This window comes from Echeneis naucrates, chromosome 17 (genome assembly GCF_900963305.1).
Source record: "Echeneis naucrates chromosome 17, fEcheNa1.1, whole genome shotgun sequence".
Taxonomy (NCBI): Eukaryota; Metazoa; Chordata; class Actinopteri; order Carangiformes; family Echeneidae; genus Echeneis; species Echeneis naucrates.
In genome coordinates, this window is record NC_042527.1 from 21810307 (window position 1) to 21828424 (window position 18118).

The following is an 18118-nucleotide window of genomic DNA, read 5'->3' on the forward strand; positions in this document are numbered from 1 at the left end:
GGGTAAAATAGCATTAGCCCCAGTGCATCAGAAGTTTAACATCAAAGTTATAAACCCTGTTTTTAGTCAGACACTCTCGGTGAGCTGTCTCACTGAGAAATTTAAGAGTGCACTTACAGGTTTACGTGACTCAGTGGCTCCAGCAAAACAGCATAAGGGGCCCAAACAGAGCCACACTCCCTGGCTAAATGAGGAATTGTTAACCCTGAGGAAAAACTGCAGAAAACCTGAATGTCAGCGGTGTCAATCTATTTGAGTCATTACTGTCGGCCTTCAGATCAAATCATTCCACCGGAACAGCCACTACAAAAGCGGTAAATGATTTGCTGCTTTCATTGGATTCAGACTCCCCCTCGATTTTATTACTGCTACATTTGAGCTCTGCTTTTGACACCCTGGATCATCAGATATTGTTGGACAGGTTTGAGAACATTTTTGGTATCTCAGGTCAGGTCCTCCTGTGGTTGAAGTCTTAACTGCTGGAGAGATCACAAAGTGTTGTGTTCAACAACACCCGCTCTGAGTCCTCTACAGTAAGGTATGGAGTTCCACAGGGTTCCGTTCTGGGCCCTTTGCTTTTTTCCCTGTATCTGGCACCACTGGGTCAGCTTCTTCATTCTTTTAATATAAATTTCCTTTGTTATGCGGATGGTTTGCAGCTGTATATGCCACTGACTATAGGAGATGGGTCTAACAAACAGAAACTTTTGGACCGTCTGGCTGCTGTTAAGAACTGGTTATCAGCAAAGCCACCTACAGGATACCTTTACTCTGTCTCCAGATGACTGTGTTATTCATTGTGGAGACAGAGTTAGGAATCTTGGTGTGGTCTTTGATAACGCGCTTTCTTTTAATCTCCATATTAAAGAGATTACAAGAGTTGCTTTCTTCCACTTAAGAAACATTGCTAGGATCAGACCTGCTTTATCATTTAAGGGCACTAAGGTTCTGATCCATGCATTTGTGACATCATGGTTGGACTATAGTAACGCCCTTTTGTCTGGCTTACCCAAAAAAAGCACTCATGGTCTGCAAATGGTTCAAAATGCTGCAGCTCGTATCCTGACTGGAGTCGGTAGATTGGATCACATTACCTCAGTGCTGGCCTCCTTACACTGGCTTCCAGTTCAGATGCGAGCAGACTTCAAGGTGTTACTTCTCAACTATAAAATTATAAATGGCACAGCACCCTCTTATCTTTCCAACCCGGTGAAACCATATGTGCCCGCGCACTTATTGCACTCCCAGGTGTCTGGCCTTCTGTGTGTCCCCAAGGTCAGAAAAAGACAGTTGGTCTTTTAGCGTTTAACCAACGCTATGGAACAATCTACCTCTTGACATCAGGCGGGCCTGCTCAGTGGACATTTTTAAAGCAAGGGTTAGGGTTAGGGTTAGAAAGCACTGGACACACAATACACACAGTGCTTTCTTTGACTTACAACTCTTGACTGTGTGTTTTTATTTTATTTTATTTTATGACTATAATCTGCTCTTGACTCCTTTTTATTGGCATTGTTTTAATGTTTTTTTATCCTCATGTTTTACTTGTACAGCGCTTTGATGGAAAGCACTTTATAAATTTAAAATGTATTATTATTATTATTATAAACTATAATAAACTGTACAGACAAACCACACAAATTAAAAACAATCACAACAACTCTTCTCTGAATAGAAACAGAGTTTAATATCAAAGTTTTTTTTTATTTTATTTAATTTTTTTATTTTAAAGGTCACAAACAGTCGAAAAAAACTCATCTGGAGCTCAAACCACCACAGAAGACCAGTTCTGAGGACTGGCCCTGAAGACCACATGAGCTGCTGGTCTGTGAACCGGACTGGACTGAAGTGAACTCAGACACTCCAAAGTCCAGGTGCTGATCATGTGTGTGTTCAAGGTGTGGTGTTGACGCGGTAACAGACCGGGCGTGGCTGGTGTGTGTGTTACAGCCTGCGGCGGTGTGTTTGTGTAGATTAGCGGTGGGGAAAGTGCTGGAGTGTGTAACCAGGTAGAGCAGGGTGTGTGCGATGGATCATAATGTGTGTGTGTGTGTGTGAGTAAGTGTGTGTCTGAGGTTCAGGGTGTGTCGTCGCAGCAGCCTCAGGATACATTTACTGAACGGAAACCTCCACAGGACAGCAACAGGCTGCAGGTAAACTGTCAGGACTCACACTGACCCACACAACACAACAAAGCAGCAATACTACACAAAGACTTCCTGGTCATCCTTATTACTGTTCAAAGGGCATCTCACACAGACCACCACTGAGCTGTGTGCAGACTACACAATGGTAACACAACGTCACAGACTCTGTGAAAAACTGAGGAGCTGTTGCTGTGTAGTTGTAGTTGTTGTTGTTTACAGTTTTTCTTCTTCAGGTGTTTTCTGCTCGCCGTTTGGACCGACTTTTCGTTTGGCTGTCTGAACTTTTTCACTCAGAATATTTTCCATGAGCAGATAATTCTGTGAAGTCTTTGTGTCATAAAAATGGAAATGTGATGTCCCGGTCCAGAACAACGCCCTGCTGTGTCCCAGCACACACTCACATCCTCTGACAGTGTGTGTCTGTGTGTGTGAATCACGTGTGAGTAAGTGTGGGCCAGTATGTGCGGCGTGTCCCGACCTGCAGCAGGAGAGCAGTTAAAAGAAGACGCTCGCTGAAGCTGCAGCACTTTTTTATCTGCGACTCGGAGGACTTGACAACGAACTGGTTCCAGGATTCACACGACATGAAGAGCCGCTGGATTTCAGTCTGGGGGGTTCTGGTTCTGGTCTGCACTGTCCAGGCCACATACACATACCACAGTAAGTCTGGACTTATCAGGGTCAGCATCTTCGAACCAGACCAGGTCCATCTGCTGAGATCTGATCGGATCCAGCTGGTCCTTTCAAGGCTTATCAGGGAACCACAGACCAGGACCGTCTGGACTAAAGGGGTCCCTGTTTAGGGTCCTGGTGCTGAAGGGCTGAGGTCCAGCAGATTCTTCAGACCTTGGTTCTCTGAAGGCGTGTTTCGTATTTGGACGTGAGTCAGGACCAGGGCCAGTTTGTGGATGAAGACCAGACCCTGAGGTCCCAGTGTTCAGGTCCAGCCGGGACAGGAGAACCAGGGTCGGGTTGGTTCTTGTTGGGGATTTTGAGGAGTTTTGTTTGCTCATGTTGCTGAGTTTTGAGGTTGTTGTGTATTCAGGTGAGCATCACTTCTTGTCATGAGTGAACCTCTTCGCTCTGGATCTGAAGGTTCTGAGTAGATCGCTCCAGGACCTGTCAGGAGGCGTTGGTCGGTTTGGGCAGGACTGTGATGTCTGCAGGGCTTCAGTTTGGGAGGGGCCGCTCTCAATGGGATCTGTGAACAAACCTCAAAGCAAACGAGGAGCCTGGACTTGATCCACCCGATCTGCTCCGTCACGTTTCAGGAGTGTCAGGGGCCGACTCCTCTGGTCTTAAAAAAGTCACACTGTACTGAAGTCTATGGGAAAATGTCCCTCCTTTTCAGTAAACGTTTTCCTGATGAGTTTCTGGCTCCAGTCTGAAATACAACACGATGCTCATTTAGAGGGAAAGGGGAGGGGTTTAGGACGGGGCTACTGTGTGATTGACTCCATTTCATAAACCAGTGGCTGACATGTTAGTGGTTGCAATTGAAAAAATCTCATTTAAATGGACTTCCTGTCTCCTGCAGCAACATTGCGCTGTGAGTGCAATGGGAGATCTCGTTACTGCCTTCGAGACACCTTCGGCCTGCACTGCGTCGACTGTCAGGGAAACACGGAAGGCCGCCACTGTGAGCGCTGCAAGGAAGGCTTCTACCAGCAGGGGGCGAGCTGCCTGCCCTGTCGATGCAACCCCACAGGTGAGAAACTAGCATGTGGCTGATACTGAGGAGGTATCATTGTGCATGCTGGAGGTCTCAAGCTGCTGCCTTTCCTTCAGGTTCTGTGGGTGCTGGATGTGACAGCCGGGGGCGCTGCAGCTGTAAAGATGGCGTCACAGGAGACAGATGTGATCAATGCCCTGATGGACCAATTGGACCCAACGGCTGCTCACAAAGGTGGGGGTCCACTGATGGTTGGGCAGGTTTAAAACGGCTCAGAGGTTTTAATGTCCTGTCTTTTGGTATGTTTTTTAGGCGTCAGCCCAGAGAGGACTCTGGGAGTCAAACTCTGCCTTGTCTTTGTCATGGCCACAGCAGCCAATGTTCTCCACAGTCTGGTTACTCCATCCACAACGTCACCTCCACCTTCACCGATGGTAACCATCATCTCTTAATTTCACAATAAAAGACTAGTGAGAGCTTCAGATTAATAGACTGTGTTATGTTTCCAGGTCCTCAGGGTTGGACGGTGGCGACAGTTCAGGGCGTCACCCCCAGTGACGTTCATTTCCGGTGGTCGCCAACACATCAGGACCTGGAGGTCATCTCCAAAAACAGCCTGCCGGTTTACCTGCACGCTCCGGGTGAGAGGAAACCCCGCCTCCTTTAGCTTCCTGCTCTCACCTCTCCTTTTCTTGGTTCCTAACCTGGTGTTTGCTTTCCTCTCCTCCAGCTCCTTACCTGGGGAACCAATTACTGAGTTATGGTCAGAACTTCTCCTTCTCCCTGCGTCTGGACCGCGGGGTCCGACACCCATCCACCAATGACGTGATCCTGGAAGGTGCCGGTCTGAGAGTCTCTGCCTCGCTGGGCGACCTTAGATCCATCGTCCCATGTGGACAGAAAATCAAGTACAGCTTCAGGTCAGAGAAACACAGTCTGTCCTCATCATGAGGCGAAAACCTCTTCAATCAAATGCCTCGTGGCTCCTCGGTTTGATCATGTTGCTACTCAAAGATGTTTCCCCCAGAGAGGGCACATTCCAGTTGGACTGGAGGAATGCTCACAATCAGAGCAAGTAGAAACAGATCTGCAGCTGCTGAGACTCACTGAACTGGTGACGCAGCGGAAATACAGCATTTATCCCAGACAACATGAAATCATCCAACTTTTTGTTCAGAGAGCCATAAACAGGTAGACCTGATCACCTGACTGCCTCAGAACTGAAGGTGAACATCAAAAAGGCTTCTCTTCACACTTTATGGTTTTTTATAAAGAACTTTGACCTGATGGTCAAACCATCGTTTGAAGGGGCGTGGTCTGGTGAGAAAGACTTTTCGACCACACTGTTTCTAACTGAGTCTGAATCTGTCAGACCGGGCTACGGTTCTTCCACAGATATCTGAAGAGTGTCTCTGGACCAGAAGTCACTCTGTAAAAACCCTGTTTTCTGTTTTCTGATTGGACAGACTGGATGAGCAGCCCGGCAGCAGGTGGAGGCCTCAGCTCTCCTCCCTCCAGTTCCAGAAGCTCCTGCAGAACCTCACTGCCATCAAGATTCGAGCGACCTTTGGTGAAAAAGGTGAGTATTCACTTCCCTTCTGGTTTATTGTCAGAGACAAAGTCTCACAGCTGACCCTGGATGGTCCTGGCATTGGCTGCGACCTGTCGTGTTTCCTTAGGACGTGGTTACCTGGACAATGTGGAGCTGGTGTCAGCGCGGCGAGGGGTTGGGGTCCTGGCCCGCTGGGTTCAGACCTGCAGCTGTCCTGCAGGATACGAGGGCGAGTTCTGTGAGCGCTGCTCAGCTGGTTTTAGACGGCCAACTCCTGCTGATGGAGCCTTCAGCTCCTGCCAGCCCTGCAGCTGCAGAGGGGGCAGCTGTGACCCCCAGACTGGAGACTGTTACTCTGCTGATGAGACGCCCGGAGACTGGAGCTGCCCTGAAGGGTTTTACAGAGACCCCTGGCAGCAGCAGGCCTGTGTGAAGTGTCCCTGCCCGGAGGGGGTGTCCTGCTTCCTGGATGTTGGTTCCTTGGTGCCCCGATGTGGCCGCTGTCCAACAGGAACTGCTGGTAGGTCCAAATTCTGATGGCTTCATTTGATCATTCAGTTATGTCAGAGCAAGCAGACATGATGATGTGGTCCTCATCTGCCTTCAGGTCCTCGCTGTGACGTCTGTCAGGAGGGTTTTTATGGAGACCCTGCAGGAGTTTCTGGACTCCAACGTCCCTGCAGACCCTGTCAGTGTAACGGACACATTGACATCAACGTAGCAGGAAGCTGCGACCGGGGCAGCGGCGAATGTCTGAAGTGTCTGAATAACACGAAGGGATGGAGCTGCGAGTCCTGTCAGAGAGGCTTCTACCACAGCCGGATCACAGATGCTTGCAAGCGTAAGAGGAAGTGCATGAAAGAAAAACAAGCCCATTAAATCAAAGTTCACATCAGGTGGAGTTTGTGACCTTTGAACGCTGCTTGGTGTAACTAACAGTTGTTTCCTGTCTTGTTTGGGTACCAGCCTGTGACTGTGACCTTCAGGGTTCTGAGTCCAGACAGTGTGATGATTCTGGTCGCTGTCAGTGCAGACCAGGATTTGAGGGTCTGAGGTGTCAACGGTCCAACTGCCCCACCTGTTTCACCCCCATCAAGACAAAGGTAGAGCTGAGAAACCTGTTGATTACATGGTTTGGCCACTTCAGGCGGACTGACATCTCCACCTGTCCAAATCTGTCCTCTCTGCCTCAGATGGATGTTTACACTTCCCGACTGAGGGAGTTGGAGAAAACGTTCTCAGACATTGACGGAGGATTGACTCCCTCCAACGCCGCTGAGATGGAGGCCACTCTAAGAGCCGTCGAGCAGCTTGTGAACGACCTGCAGGATAACACAGAGCAGCTGACAGGTAAGACCATGTGCAGTCCGGGACATGAAACTGAGACCTGCTTCCTTTCAGGTCACCATCAGCATCTCATGGAGATTAAAGGAACTTCAGCTGAACACTCAACTGTGTCATAAAGATTTTATATGTCTGTGTCCAACAGTATTGGAGAAGGGCCTGCAAGGCCGGCTGTCCTCCATTAGCAATATTCAGTTGACGAAGGGACAGGACATCCAAAACATCGCAGACACAGCCGAGGACATCGAGCAGAGACACAACAACTACAAGACGGAGGTGAAGAAGATCCAGACTCTGATGGACAGCATGAAACGCAAACTAGAAGACGCCAAGTCTGACCTCAGATCAGCTGTAAGTGATGGGACAGGAAACAAACTGAAGATGGTGTCTTGCTGTGATTAACACTTGTTTCTCTCTTCCTTCCTGTCAGGAGCTTCCTCTCAGTGACGCTCAGCCCTTCGGTCCAAACCTCTTGTCTTCGTTGGTGCAGACTGCCACCAGCTTGGCCGATAAGTAAGTCATTATACTGATTTCCTGGTGTCTCTGATATGTTGATCAGCAGTGATGACTCTTCCGTCCCTGTCCCAGGCATCAGTCGAAGGCCAGCACTGTGGGTCACATGGCCAACAAAGCTCTGGGTGACTCTGAGAAGAGCCTGGCTCTGGTCCGGACGCTCATGAACAAAGAGAACAAAGTCAAAGAACTGATTGGAGATCTGAAGACCACGTGAGTTCAAACATCTGGTCTACTGAAGTCGGACCGACCTACCTGCCTCTCAGTGTTATTGGACTAATGATGTCTGCGTGCATTCAGGTACGATCAGACTTCAGCCCAGGTGAAGGCTATGGAGAACCAGGCCATCCGTTTGAGCAGCGAGGCCAGAGATGAGAGCAAAATGGCGGACGGCATGTTGAAAAACATTGCTTCCATGGAGCGGAACATCCCAGGATCCCTGAAGGTAACGGCTGCTGCTGACAACAAATTATCCGGGTTGGTTTCAGAAAACTGCTCTTCTAAAATAAGTATTTCCTCTGTGTGTGTCCCATAATGCTCAGGGGGAGATGGACGCCATGGTCTCCAGGTTTGACAGCATGAAGGGGCTGGTGGACAAGAACATTTTAGGCTTTGAGGCGCTCCAGGGTGGTGTGCAGCGAGACATGGCTGCCACCGGAGACCTGCTGGCCAAGGGCAAGGCTGCACAGCAGGTAAAGACGAGTCACCTTTAAACAGGACATCCTGACCTCTGACCCCTGAAGCTTATCTCCTGAGGCAAGCTGACCACTTGTGTCGCCACACGATTGTTCCGTTTGTCAGTACACCGAGCCAGAAGTTTAATCTAGATTTAAACCAGAACACTGTCAGTCAGCTGATGTTGTCTGTGTCAACAGGATTTTAACCACCTGCTGGACAGAGTCAACCTCGCCAAGGCTGACACCGAAGGCGCTCTGCAACTCATCAACAGCAACACGGCGGAGTTGGACGGCGCTCTGAACACCCTGAGAGGTAGACAACCACTCTGATGGGCTCAGGTGAAACTCTGCTTGACTTTGGCACTAACATAACTGCGACTCTTCCTCCTCCTCAGGATTCGACCAGCAGATCGACAGCAGCAAAGCTCTGGCTGATGCAGCCATCAGGCGTCTCCCAGGCATCAACGGCACCATCCAGCAGGCTAATGGCAAAAACGTTCGGACGCTGTCCGTCCTGAACGATGTATCTGACGATTACAACAACGCTCTGGGAGGCATCAACGTACTGGATGGTCTGGTCAACAAACTGGAGGTAAAACCAAGCATGTGTGTTAGCCTCACTTAGCACAGTCACTGTGGAGCTGCAGGAATGTTCAGGTCTCTTCTTCCTGTTCTTCAGGGAACATTTGGATCACTGCCGCCGTACACCGGTCTGCTGAATGAAGCCACCAAACTGAACAAGGAGGCGCTGGATCTGAGGACGATGGTCAGCGACACTGCCAGAGACCTGGAGTTTGAGCTGAACAAAGCCAGGAAGATGGAGGCCGACGCTGAGCAGGTAAAGTGTCCACGCAGAGTCCAGGAGTCTGGGATCTGATCAGATCGGGTCTGATGGTTGGGCAGAGACTGAAGCTGTGAATGTTTCTCTGCAGGCCGCCATCGGAGCTGCTGCAGCTTTTGACAACGTTAAACAGGCCAGAGACGCTGTTGGAAAAACACTGCAGAACATCAACAGCCTGCTGGCTAACATGAGTGAGTACAAAGCAACACAACATGCTGAGTGATTTGAACCGCTGATCCGGACCAACAAACTTTAAGCAGTTATTTAGGATGCTAATGCTTATTTCCTGATGGATCAGCTGATCTGATGTAAAAATATGGATGATGACAATTTAAACAGGAAACCGTCATCATCCACATCCAGGCTGAAATGTTTCACTCCATCCAGAATAATCTAAAATATATTAAACTTTGGAATCAAATATAAAGAAAAACTGCAGCTGTAGACTAACAAGACAGCTCCTCCTCAGACCAGCCTGGCGTTGTGGACGAGGGCCGGGTCAAGCAGCTGGAGGACATGATGGCCAACGCTCAGAGTGATGTGAACGGTGTCCTGACGCCTCGGCTCAGGGACATGGAGCAGCGGGAGGCCGCCATGCGCCGCCAGCTGACCGGCATCAACTCAGACATCGACACCATCCTGGGAGACATCGCCAACCTGGAGGACATCCTGAGGACCATCCCCTCAGGCTGCTACAACAGCCCCCCCATCGAGGAGGCCTGAGCACCAGGTCTTACAGAGTCTGTTTTCAGCTAACAGCAGAAATGACGCCCCCTACAGGCCGTCTAGTATTCACAGGAACCTGATGGTCGACTGAACACATTTAACCCCAATGGACGACACTATGTGTGTTAGTTGTGTTGATATTAACGATGCGTGACTGTTTTCTATTTATAACTGTACAGTTTCAATTTTTATGTTTTCACAATTCAGTGTTTTTATTTGTCATTAATGAAAAAATATTTATATGTTTCCTTCCTGCTGTTGCACTTTCACTAACATTGATCACTGATAATATTTATATCTCAGAATTTCTCTGGAGGCTTGATCCTGCCAAAGTCCTCTGACATTTACAGAAAATAAAAATTATATATAATGTCGCTATAATATGAATTATGTTGTATTTTTAGCAGAGGAAATTCTTTTGAAACACCAGAAAAGCAAATGAGATCAATCTGAATTTTTGATCTTTGATCATAATATAATTTCTCTCAGTTTTCAACAAAATGTTGACAGATGAATAATTTCAGGTCTATTAATGTGATTAAAGCATCAACAGATTTCATTTCACACACACACACACACACACACACACATAAAAAAGGACACATCCTTTTTAAGAGTGCATTACAGTTTACAATCAAAAGAAGTCAGAGCAACAGAAGGATTAATACAGAAAAACAGGATTCATCTACAGATACAAGTGTGACAGGGCACGCACACGCACGCACACACTCACAAAATGAGGTGCTGCCGATCGGTACATTTACAGGGTGAATAGAAAATGGACAGACGTGGGCAATGATGATCCCCACTAAATATCATATTTATATTGAATTCACTTTTTGTTTTTTTGAACACGATCACAACAGATCATTTTCTACCAAGTGATACACATTCATGCCTGAACCAAACTGTCTAAGCATGCAGTCTAAGAGGAGCCAACAGGAGCAAATGAAGAGGAGGAAACACTCATCATCATCATCATCAGTGTCAAATCCTTCAGAGGACCTGGACGTCCATGTTTGATGTGCTGTCAGTTTGACACGGTTAATTGCAACAAAGCCTGGAGCGACTGCACGGTTGCTATGGTTACCTGTAGGTGAATACTCGCTGAGCTCTGATTGGCACACTGGTTTGAGCATCAACAGATGAGATGTCAACACAATGGACTTCACACAAGAGCGTTTGTCTCAGTGTGGCTGTAAATAAAGTTTGGGCGCCACCGCGTGCCCAGCTGATGCCAACACACCTGAACACACAACTCATGACCTTCACCTGCACTGACCATGTGCAAACAGGAAGCAGTCGGCCCGTTCCAGGAACAAACAAAAGTTTGGTCTGATTGATTCTTACGTCTGAGCTGCTCTGGCATGAAGCCCATTGGCACACACACAGCCATCATCACACTGGGCACGCTCAGTTGTGTCATGCACTGCCCCCGTTAATAAAGACAGAGACAGACAGAAATAAACCAATGACATTTCTGCAGCGCTTAGGGATCTGCCCCCTGATGGTGAAGTCACATGACACAGACAGAGGACAGAGATGCTCCTGTTGGAAAGCGACAGCTCAAAGAAGAATATATGTTTGACACAGAAGACAGATAAGATGTTTGTCTCTGGGGACGGGGGGGGCATATTTATATGGATGATGGTGGTTGTAGGTAGCTCCACCCCCCTCCCTCCTCACTCCCTGTTCTCATGCTTGTCATCTCTATCCTGAGGCGTTGATGTACAGCTGACTCTGCAGGATGTAGTCGATGACTGGCTGACTCAGGTAGTCCACGACGTGACCGTCCCCGTGCTGCAGGGCCAGTCTGGGGGGTGGGGTGGTGGGGGCAAAGGTCAGCCACGCCCTCATCCTCAGGTGAACTACATCTGTATAAATCCTTCACCTGGAGTTTAACCCTGACTCATCTTATTCACTGTTTTCACATCAACTTCAGGTAGCAAATCAGATAAGCTAACAGTCTCTAAACTAAGCTAGCGGTTTCTAAGCTAAGCTAGGCTAATTACATGGTGATGTTTGTGGAGTTTGGTCCTCACCTGCTCTTGGTGGAGCTGACGATGGCCAGCGGATGGTTCATCCCGTCTTTCACCACAACAATGTTGTCCTGAAACCAGAGCAGACACAGGTCAGAGGTCAGAGGTCACCAGAGGACATTCAGCTCATCTACATTGGATCCTGCTCTCACCTTGTGTTTGCGGAGAATGGAGGAATGATTCATGATCCTCTCTGTGTCTGCGCCATCACGAGGAACCACCACAATCCCAAAGTCCCCGACGATGACCTCCATCTGAAACCAGACCAGGAGCTTCAAAGACCTCAGAGCCGGATCAAACCAGATCAGAAACAACCGGCAGCGTGATAATCAGACTGATTGGTGGTTAGAGAACCGCTGAGTTCTTTAATGGACTGATTTGGACACACTTTATACCGAGTCATATATATTATTATATTCCCCCTCAGGACCAGGCAGATACAGACAGATATGAAAACAATATTTGAATAACATGCAACCATATTAGTCGACAATATGTATTCATTTACATATGGATGTTTAATATGGTACATTATTTTTCTTTTATATAATAACATACAGTTTATATATTGACATATGTCATAATAATACATACTGACAGAAATATGTATATGTATATATATATATATATATATATATATATATATATATATATATATATATATATATATATATATATATATTAGCCAAATATGTCAATATATGAAATTATTGTGATTTCTAAGTATTCCTGTATAATTTGTAAGTTTTATTTTATATTTCATCTGTATAATTCAACGTATGTTCATACGTTGAATTATACTTGTAGTATTTCTAATAACTGCACTGTCAGCTCCTTTAACATCAGAATGACCTGTCGATCATTATAGAGCTCAGGGGTGGGGATACGAGGCGGTTGGGGGTGGGGCTAAGTGTGCTTACATCACTGTCCTTCCACAGACCAGGGATGCAGAAAGACTCCAGGAGATCACTGCCACACAGGAGCAAGATGCGTAACTCTACAGACGACAAACAGGCAGGAGGAAAGAGACACGTCCTCAGTAAACAACGTGTTTACTGGACCAGACACAGCAGGAAGTTGACCAGAGGACACTCAGGACCACACACCAACGAGAACACTCACCGATCTCCTCGTACCTTATCGCAGTGCCCAGGTTTGCATTTTCATCTGCCAGGGTCAAACACAACATGGATCAGCGTTTAATTCACTTCATGTTAAATTAATCTGGAAAAACAAAGGACAGGGCAAACAGGGACAGAAAGGGAGTGACAGCTTGTCCTCACTGATGAGGGTCAAAGGTCAGTTTCACACCTGGACCAGCACCAGGACTCACCGACAAAGGTGAAGCGATCGATGTGCGGACGGACGCAGCAGATCTTCCCCAAACTCTCACTGATCTTCCCCCACAGTTTGACTGAAGAGAGAGGAAGAGGAGGGAAACATCCTCATCAACCTCATCATCATCATCATCATCATCATCATCGTCGTCGTCATCATTCTCATCATCATCATCATCCTCATCAACGTCATCGTCATCATTCTCATCATCATCATCATCCTCATCAACGTCATCATCATCATCATTCTCATCATCATCCTCATCAACCTCATCATCATCATCATCATCATCATTCTCATCAACCTCATCATCATCATCAACGTCATCATCATCATCATTCTCATCATCATCCTCATCAACCTCATCATCATCATCATCATCATCATTCTCATCAACCTCATCATCATCATCGTCATCATCAACCTCATCATCATCATCGTCATCATCAACCTCATCATCATCATCATTCTCATCATCATCCTCATCATCATTCTCATCAACCTCATCATCATCATCGTCATCATCAACCTCATCATCATCATCATCATTCTCATCATCATTCTCATCATCATCCTCATCATCATTCTCATCAACCTCATCATCATCATCGTCATCATCAACCTCATTATCATCATCATCATCGTCATCATCATTCTCATCATCATCGTCATCATCATCATCATCATCATCATCATCATCGTCATCATCAACCTCATCATCCTCATCAACGTCATCATCATCATCCTCATCAACCTCATCATCATCATCCTCATCAACGTCATCATCATCATCCTCATCAACCTCATCATCATCATCCTCATCAACCTCATCGTCATCATCATCATCATCAACCTCATCATCATCCTCATCATCGTCGTCATCATCAACCTCATCATCCTCATCCTCATCATCATCATCATCATCATCATCATCATCCTCATCATCATCCTCATCAACCTCATCATCCTCATCCTCATCATCATCATCAACCTCATCATCATCATCCTCATTGTCATCATCATCATCCTCATCATCATCATCATCAACCTCATCATCATCATCCTCATCATCATCATCATCATCATCATCATCATCCTCATCATCATCCTCATCAACCTCATCATCCTCATCCTCATCATCATCATCAACCTCATCATCATCATCCTCATTGTCATCATCATCATCCTCATCATCATCATCATCAACCTCATCATCATCATCCTCATCAACCTCATCATCAACCTCATCATCATCATCATCATCAACCTCATCATCGTCGTCGTCATCATCATCATCCTCATCATCATCATCATCATCATCATCAACCTCATCATCATCATCCTCATCAACCTCATCATCGTCGTTGTCATCATCATCATCCTCATCATCATCATCATCATCCTCATCAACCTCATCATCGTCGTCGTCATCATCATCATCTTCTGAGAGAAACATAATGCTGATCCTGTATGTCTGTACAAATAGCTGACAATAAAATGACTTTGAACTTTGAATCCTCATCCTCACCTTTGCCCTGTGATGTTTGTGTGTGTTTGTGTGTTTGTGTGTGACTCACTGGGGTTGGGCTTGTGGTTCATATTGTTGTGCTTCTGATAGATGGGTGGAGTCTGGTTCTGTGGCTGACCAATCACAGGAGTGGTGGACGGCGTGTTGACGTTGGACAGGATACAGCCAGTGACTCTCTAAAAAAGATGAACAACATGGTCCTTCAGATGCTGCAGGTCCTGGTCTCACCAGGATGTGACATCACCAGATATGAGGAACATGCTCCTCCCCTTCAGTAAATGTTATTTTAGAGATTATTTGAGTGTAGTCTTGTCGGAGGATCGAAGCAGCGTGTTGTCCCTCCTGTCTAATGTCTGACTGGTTTGCCTGCTGTCAGCTGACAGACAGGAAGTGCTCCCACCTTCATCAGGTCACGGTGATGCTCCAGGACGCTGCAGGTCGGCTGCCAGGTGTCCTGATAACACTCCCATGGATCCACCCTGAAACAGCCCAAGGAAACAACCCCACAAACACGTCCTACTTCCTGTTTCTCTTCAACACATTTGTGACAAAATAAGAAACTAACTGAGGTGAATTCAGGAAAATACATATTTTCTTCTTATTTTTCAGTAAAAAGCATCTGTTGATCTGGAAATTATTGATCAGCTCTGACAGATACTCACCTGATCCAGTCAGAGGACTGGACTGCCAGCTGACACATGGTGAGGCGATGTCTGCTGGGCACCAAACCCTGGACACACACAGTTAGTCCAGATGTTCAGTTCACCAGGAAACACGACAACAGCAACACTTCAGTGATTTCTGTTTCCCTTCTCGCGAACTTCCTGTCCATTAAACCCCAAAACGGACCTGGTCCCTTTCAACTTTACACTCGATGTTCTCACTACATGTTGCCAGAATTCATTGCTCCTGACTGTGCTGGATGAGGATGTGTGTCGGTGGGATGATATGATGATGTGCAACTGATGTGAATAACCAGCAGCAGCTGCAGGCGACGCACTGATCCTGGACCAGCACAGTCCTGATTTGTCTCTGCACCATCTATTATTTATCTGCTGTGTTTCTGTAGAGGCAGGCAGACTTAATGTAGGACAAGACCTTCATTAATTCCAGCAGGAGCAGAGACTCAGCACAGCATACAGCACAATGTTGTGTTGTTGCTGCATAGAAGTTGCGTGTCTGTGTGAACAGGGCTCATAGAGAAACTCCTCATTAATGAGCTCTCTTCTGACACGAGACGCCTCCATCATTACTCACAGGTTTCCCGTAGGAGTCGTGCACCGGTGAGATGATCCCTCCAATCACAATGAAACGTCCCGTTTTGTGCAGATAATCTCTGGCTTTCTCTGCAAACACACAAACATAAACATGCACAGAGTGAAAAAGAAATGTGCAGAATTACAGTCACAGACAGACGTCGCCTTCTATCTTGCCTCAGTCATTAAAGGCAGACTGATTGTTCAGTGACCCAAAATAAAGAGAAAACACCTTTCAGCCCGTTACAGGAAGTTAAAACCCTTTCATGTGAGTCAATGATCACTGGCATTGAACAGTAAGCAGGGAATGGGTTAGGGGGCGGGGCTACTGTGTGGCTGGCGGACTGGAACATCCAATCAGGATAGAGTCCAGAGCAGGTCAGATCCACCTTCTCCTCCAATGACGGTTTTTCGTACTTTCATCCCTGGTGATCCTGCTGGATTTTGCTGAGCTCGTCTCTTTCTAGGATCTTATTGTGAGGGGAAGAAGAGGAGCTGTTGGTGAAAATAGGTCATGGTGGGAACATCAAAGAGCAGCAGAGCGCCACCTCACAGGCCTGCAGATAAACATGCTCCTCCCACTCAGCCCAGAGTGGCCAATAAAGTCATTTGGCTTTTAACAACCCAAAGTTGATGTGAAAGGTCAGGCTGAGTCAGCTGGACGCATCATGTGACTGACAGCTGGATCTCTGGCTCACACACCAGCACCAAGCTCTCCCTATTGGACCACCACAGTGACGTCATCTTTACTTTCAGCCTCCTCTCATCCTCCCTGATCAACAACGACCAGAAATGTCTCCTGTAGCGGCCTCTCTAGGTGGCAAGTGTCCCTGGCCTTGGTCGTCATGGTTACAATAATGTGCCCCAGTTCAGGTCTCATCCTGTCAAAGGCTCCTTCATATGTGTCCTTTTCCTGGGACATATCCCAAGATTCACTGTGTGCCTGTAATACAGACAATATGGCGGTGAAGGATGATGGGCCTTGGTCTTGGGAGAAAGGTAAGGGTTGTCAAGGTTGCTAGGCAACAAGGAGAAGCAGATGACAAGAGTGTCTCGGCCTTTCGTGGCCTAACCCTGACCCAGAATCGAAGGACCAGACCTTTGTAGACCCGATCTCCTGCACGATGTGGCCTTTGAATGACCCTCCCTCTGTCGCCATGGTTACTACGATAACAGTCATGTCTTGGCTGATGAGACAAGCTGTTGAAGTAACTTCCATCTATCTCTGTTGTCATGGTTACAACAACCACAACAACAAACACTCTTGGAATACAGAGCCCACTTCACATGGGAATCGAACACAGCTCTCTTGTGTGTCACCTAGGGACAGAATTGAATGATGAGGTCATGATAACGGAGAGCTATGTGAGCGTCACAAGGTGAGTTCATCAGGTGAAACGAGCGTAATTTCGTCTCCACTTCCGGGGTGACTCTGGACCGTAGTTTCACTTCACTTCTCCCTCCACGTTGTTTCAGTTTCTCGTGTTATTGATTATGAATGAATCCTGAGCTGGACCCAGTAGAACCAGTACAGACCCCCAGGATCTGATCTACATCCAAGATCCCGGAGGATCCGTGTGGAGGTTTGTTTTCTGCGCTGCGCCACAAGCGGCCTCCGGCCTGCGCCGTCCCTCCCGGAACCCCCCCGTCTTTTCCCCGCTCCTCACGGGTTCACAGGGCGGCGACCCGGGCTGTGTGTTGTGTTGTTGTTGTATTCCTGCTCTGTTTTGTGTGCTTTGTCTGGATGTTGTGGAGTCGGCGCCCATTTCAGCACCACCCTGCTGGACAGCGACGAGACGTTTTCACGGATTTCTGATCCGGATCAGACCCGGACCAGACCCGGACCGATCATCACTGATCATCACTATTAATGATTATTGCCGATTGTTGCTGATATCAGAGCTTTTCACGTGACTCCCCCCCCCCCCCCCCCCAGATGCTCACCGAACATATGGATGTGTCCCTTGGTGATGGGGTTGAAGCTGCCGCAGGACAGCAGGATGACGTGGGTCTTGGTGGTTTCCGTCATGGTTCCTCTGTGTCCCGGCCCGGTACCGGTCCTGTGTTCTCCGGTGGTCGGTAGCCGTCTGTGAGCCGCAGAGAGGGGGGAGAGGTTGGGGAGTCTGCGGCAGGAGGCTGGACGAAGCAGCGTCAGCCCGTTAAAGAGACACTCACCCAGAGGCAGGAGGAGGACTCTGCAGCTTACAGTCAGGTTATCTGTTCTTCCCGTTCTTATATAGCATTCAACCATTCATTCGATTCTCTGACTACATTGTTTAAATCCACTATCAGTAAAGCCACTTTGATATTTTATTATATTATGCAGGTGTAACATTTAGAACTCTTTCCAGGGGGCAGGTGTGACTGTGACAGCCTGGTTGCTGGAGATTACAGAAGACACTGCTGAGTTGTTCCACATTTATAGAACACATACTATGACACTACCTCTGTATGCACCTGTACGTAAATTTGATAAAAGGTAATT

General features: G+C 47.3%; 2 protein-coding genes across 3 annotated transcripts; one reads left to right on the plus strand and one right to left on the minus strand.

The window, feature by feature from the left end:
• The first annotated feature begins 2630 nt into the window (after positions 1-2630).
• lamc2 (laminin, gamma 2) lies at positions 2631-9846 on the plus strand. 2 transcript variants are annotated; one of them, XM_029525556.1, is made up of 21 exons: positions 2631-2807; positions 3685-3855; positions 3936-4079; positions 4146-4253; positions 4329-4460; positions 4550-4739; positions 5286-5398; positions 5499-5891; positions 5979-6212; positions 6338-6474; positions 6565-6721; positions 6861-7066; positions 7146-7228; positions 7304-7441; positions 7529-7673; positions 7771-7920; positions 8104-8218; positions 8301-8497; positions 8585-8743; positions 8838-8937; positions 9216-9846. In XM_029525556.1, the coding sequence occupies exons 1-21, from the start codon at positions 2732-2734 to the stop codon at positions 9467-9469; spliced, it is 3402 nt and encodes a 1133-aa protein (XP_029381416.1). In that variant the 5' UTR covers positions 2631-2731; the 3' UTR covers positions 9470-9846. The 2 variants fall into 2 exon arrangements, with proteins under 2 accessions (XP_029381416.1, XP_029381415.1); XM_029525555.1 differs by having other exon boundaries at positions 2632-2807; positions 3936-4053; positions 4132-4253.
• Positions 9847-10019: 173 nt separating this feature from the next.
• Positions 10020-18021, minus strand: nmnat2 (nicotinamide nucleotide adenylyltransferase 2). The gene is made up of 11 exons (XM_029525557.1): positions 17578-18021; positions 15635-15723; positions 15040-15107; positions 14778-14856; positions 14427-14553; positions 12845-12925; positions 12634-12678; positions 12432-12508; positions 11664-11765; positions 11515-11582; positions 10020-11285 (listed from the first exon to the last, which is right to left on the minus strand). Exons 1-11 carry the CDS (start codon positions 17882-17884, stop codon positions 11183-11185), a joined length of 1146 nt encoding a protein of 381 aa, XP_029381417.1. The 5' UTR covers positions 17885-18021; the 3' UTR covers positions 10020-11182.
• Between the last annotated feature and the right edge of the window lie 97 nt (positions 18022-18118).

Coding starts and splice junctions, on each gene's coding strand:
- lamc2 (XM_029525556.1), top strand. CDS start 2,732: ATGAAGAGCCGCTGGATTTCAGTCTGGGGGGTTCTGGTTCTGGTCTGC. Junction 2,808..3,684: donor GGCCACATACACATACCACA/GTAAGTCTGGAC, acceptor TGTCTCCTGCAG/CAACATTGCGCTGTGAGTGC. Junction 8,938..9,215: donor CAGCCTGCTGGCTAACATGA/GTGAGTACAAAG, acceptor GCTCCTCCTCAG/ACCAGCCTGGCGTTGTGGAC.
- nmnat2 (XM_029525557.1), bottom strand. CDS start 17,884: ATGGTTGAATGCTATATAAGAACGGGAAGAACAGATAACCTGACTGTA. Junction 12,926..14,426: donor GAACCACAAGCCCAACCCCA/GTGAGTCACACA, acceptor CTCTCTCTTCAG/TCAAACTGTGGGGGAAGATC. Junction 12,679..12,844: donor CGATCGCTTCACCTTTGTCG/GTGAGTCCTGGT, acceptor TGACCCTGGCAG/ATGAAAATGCAAACCTGGGC.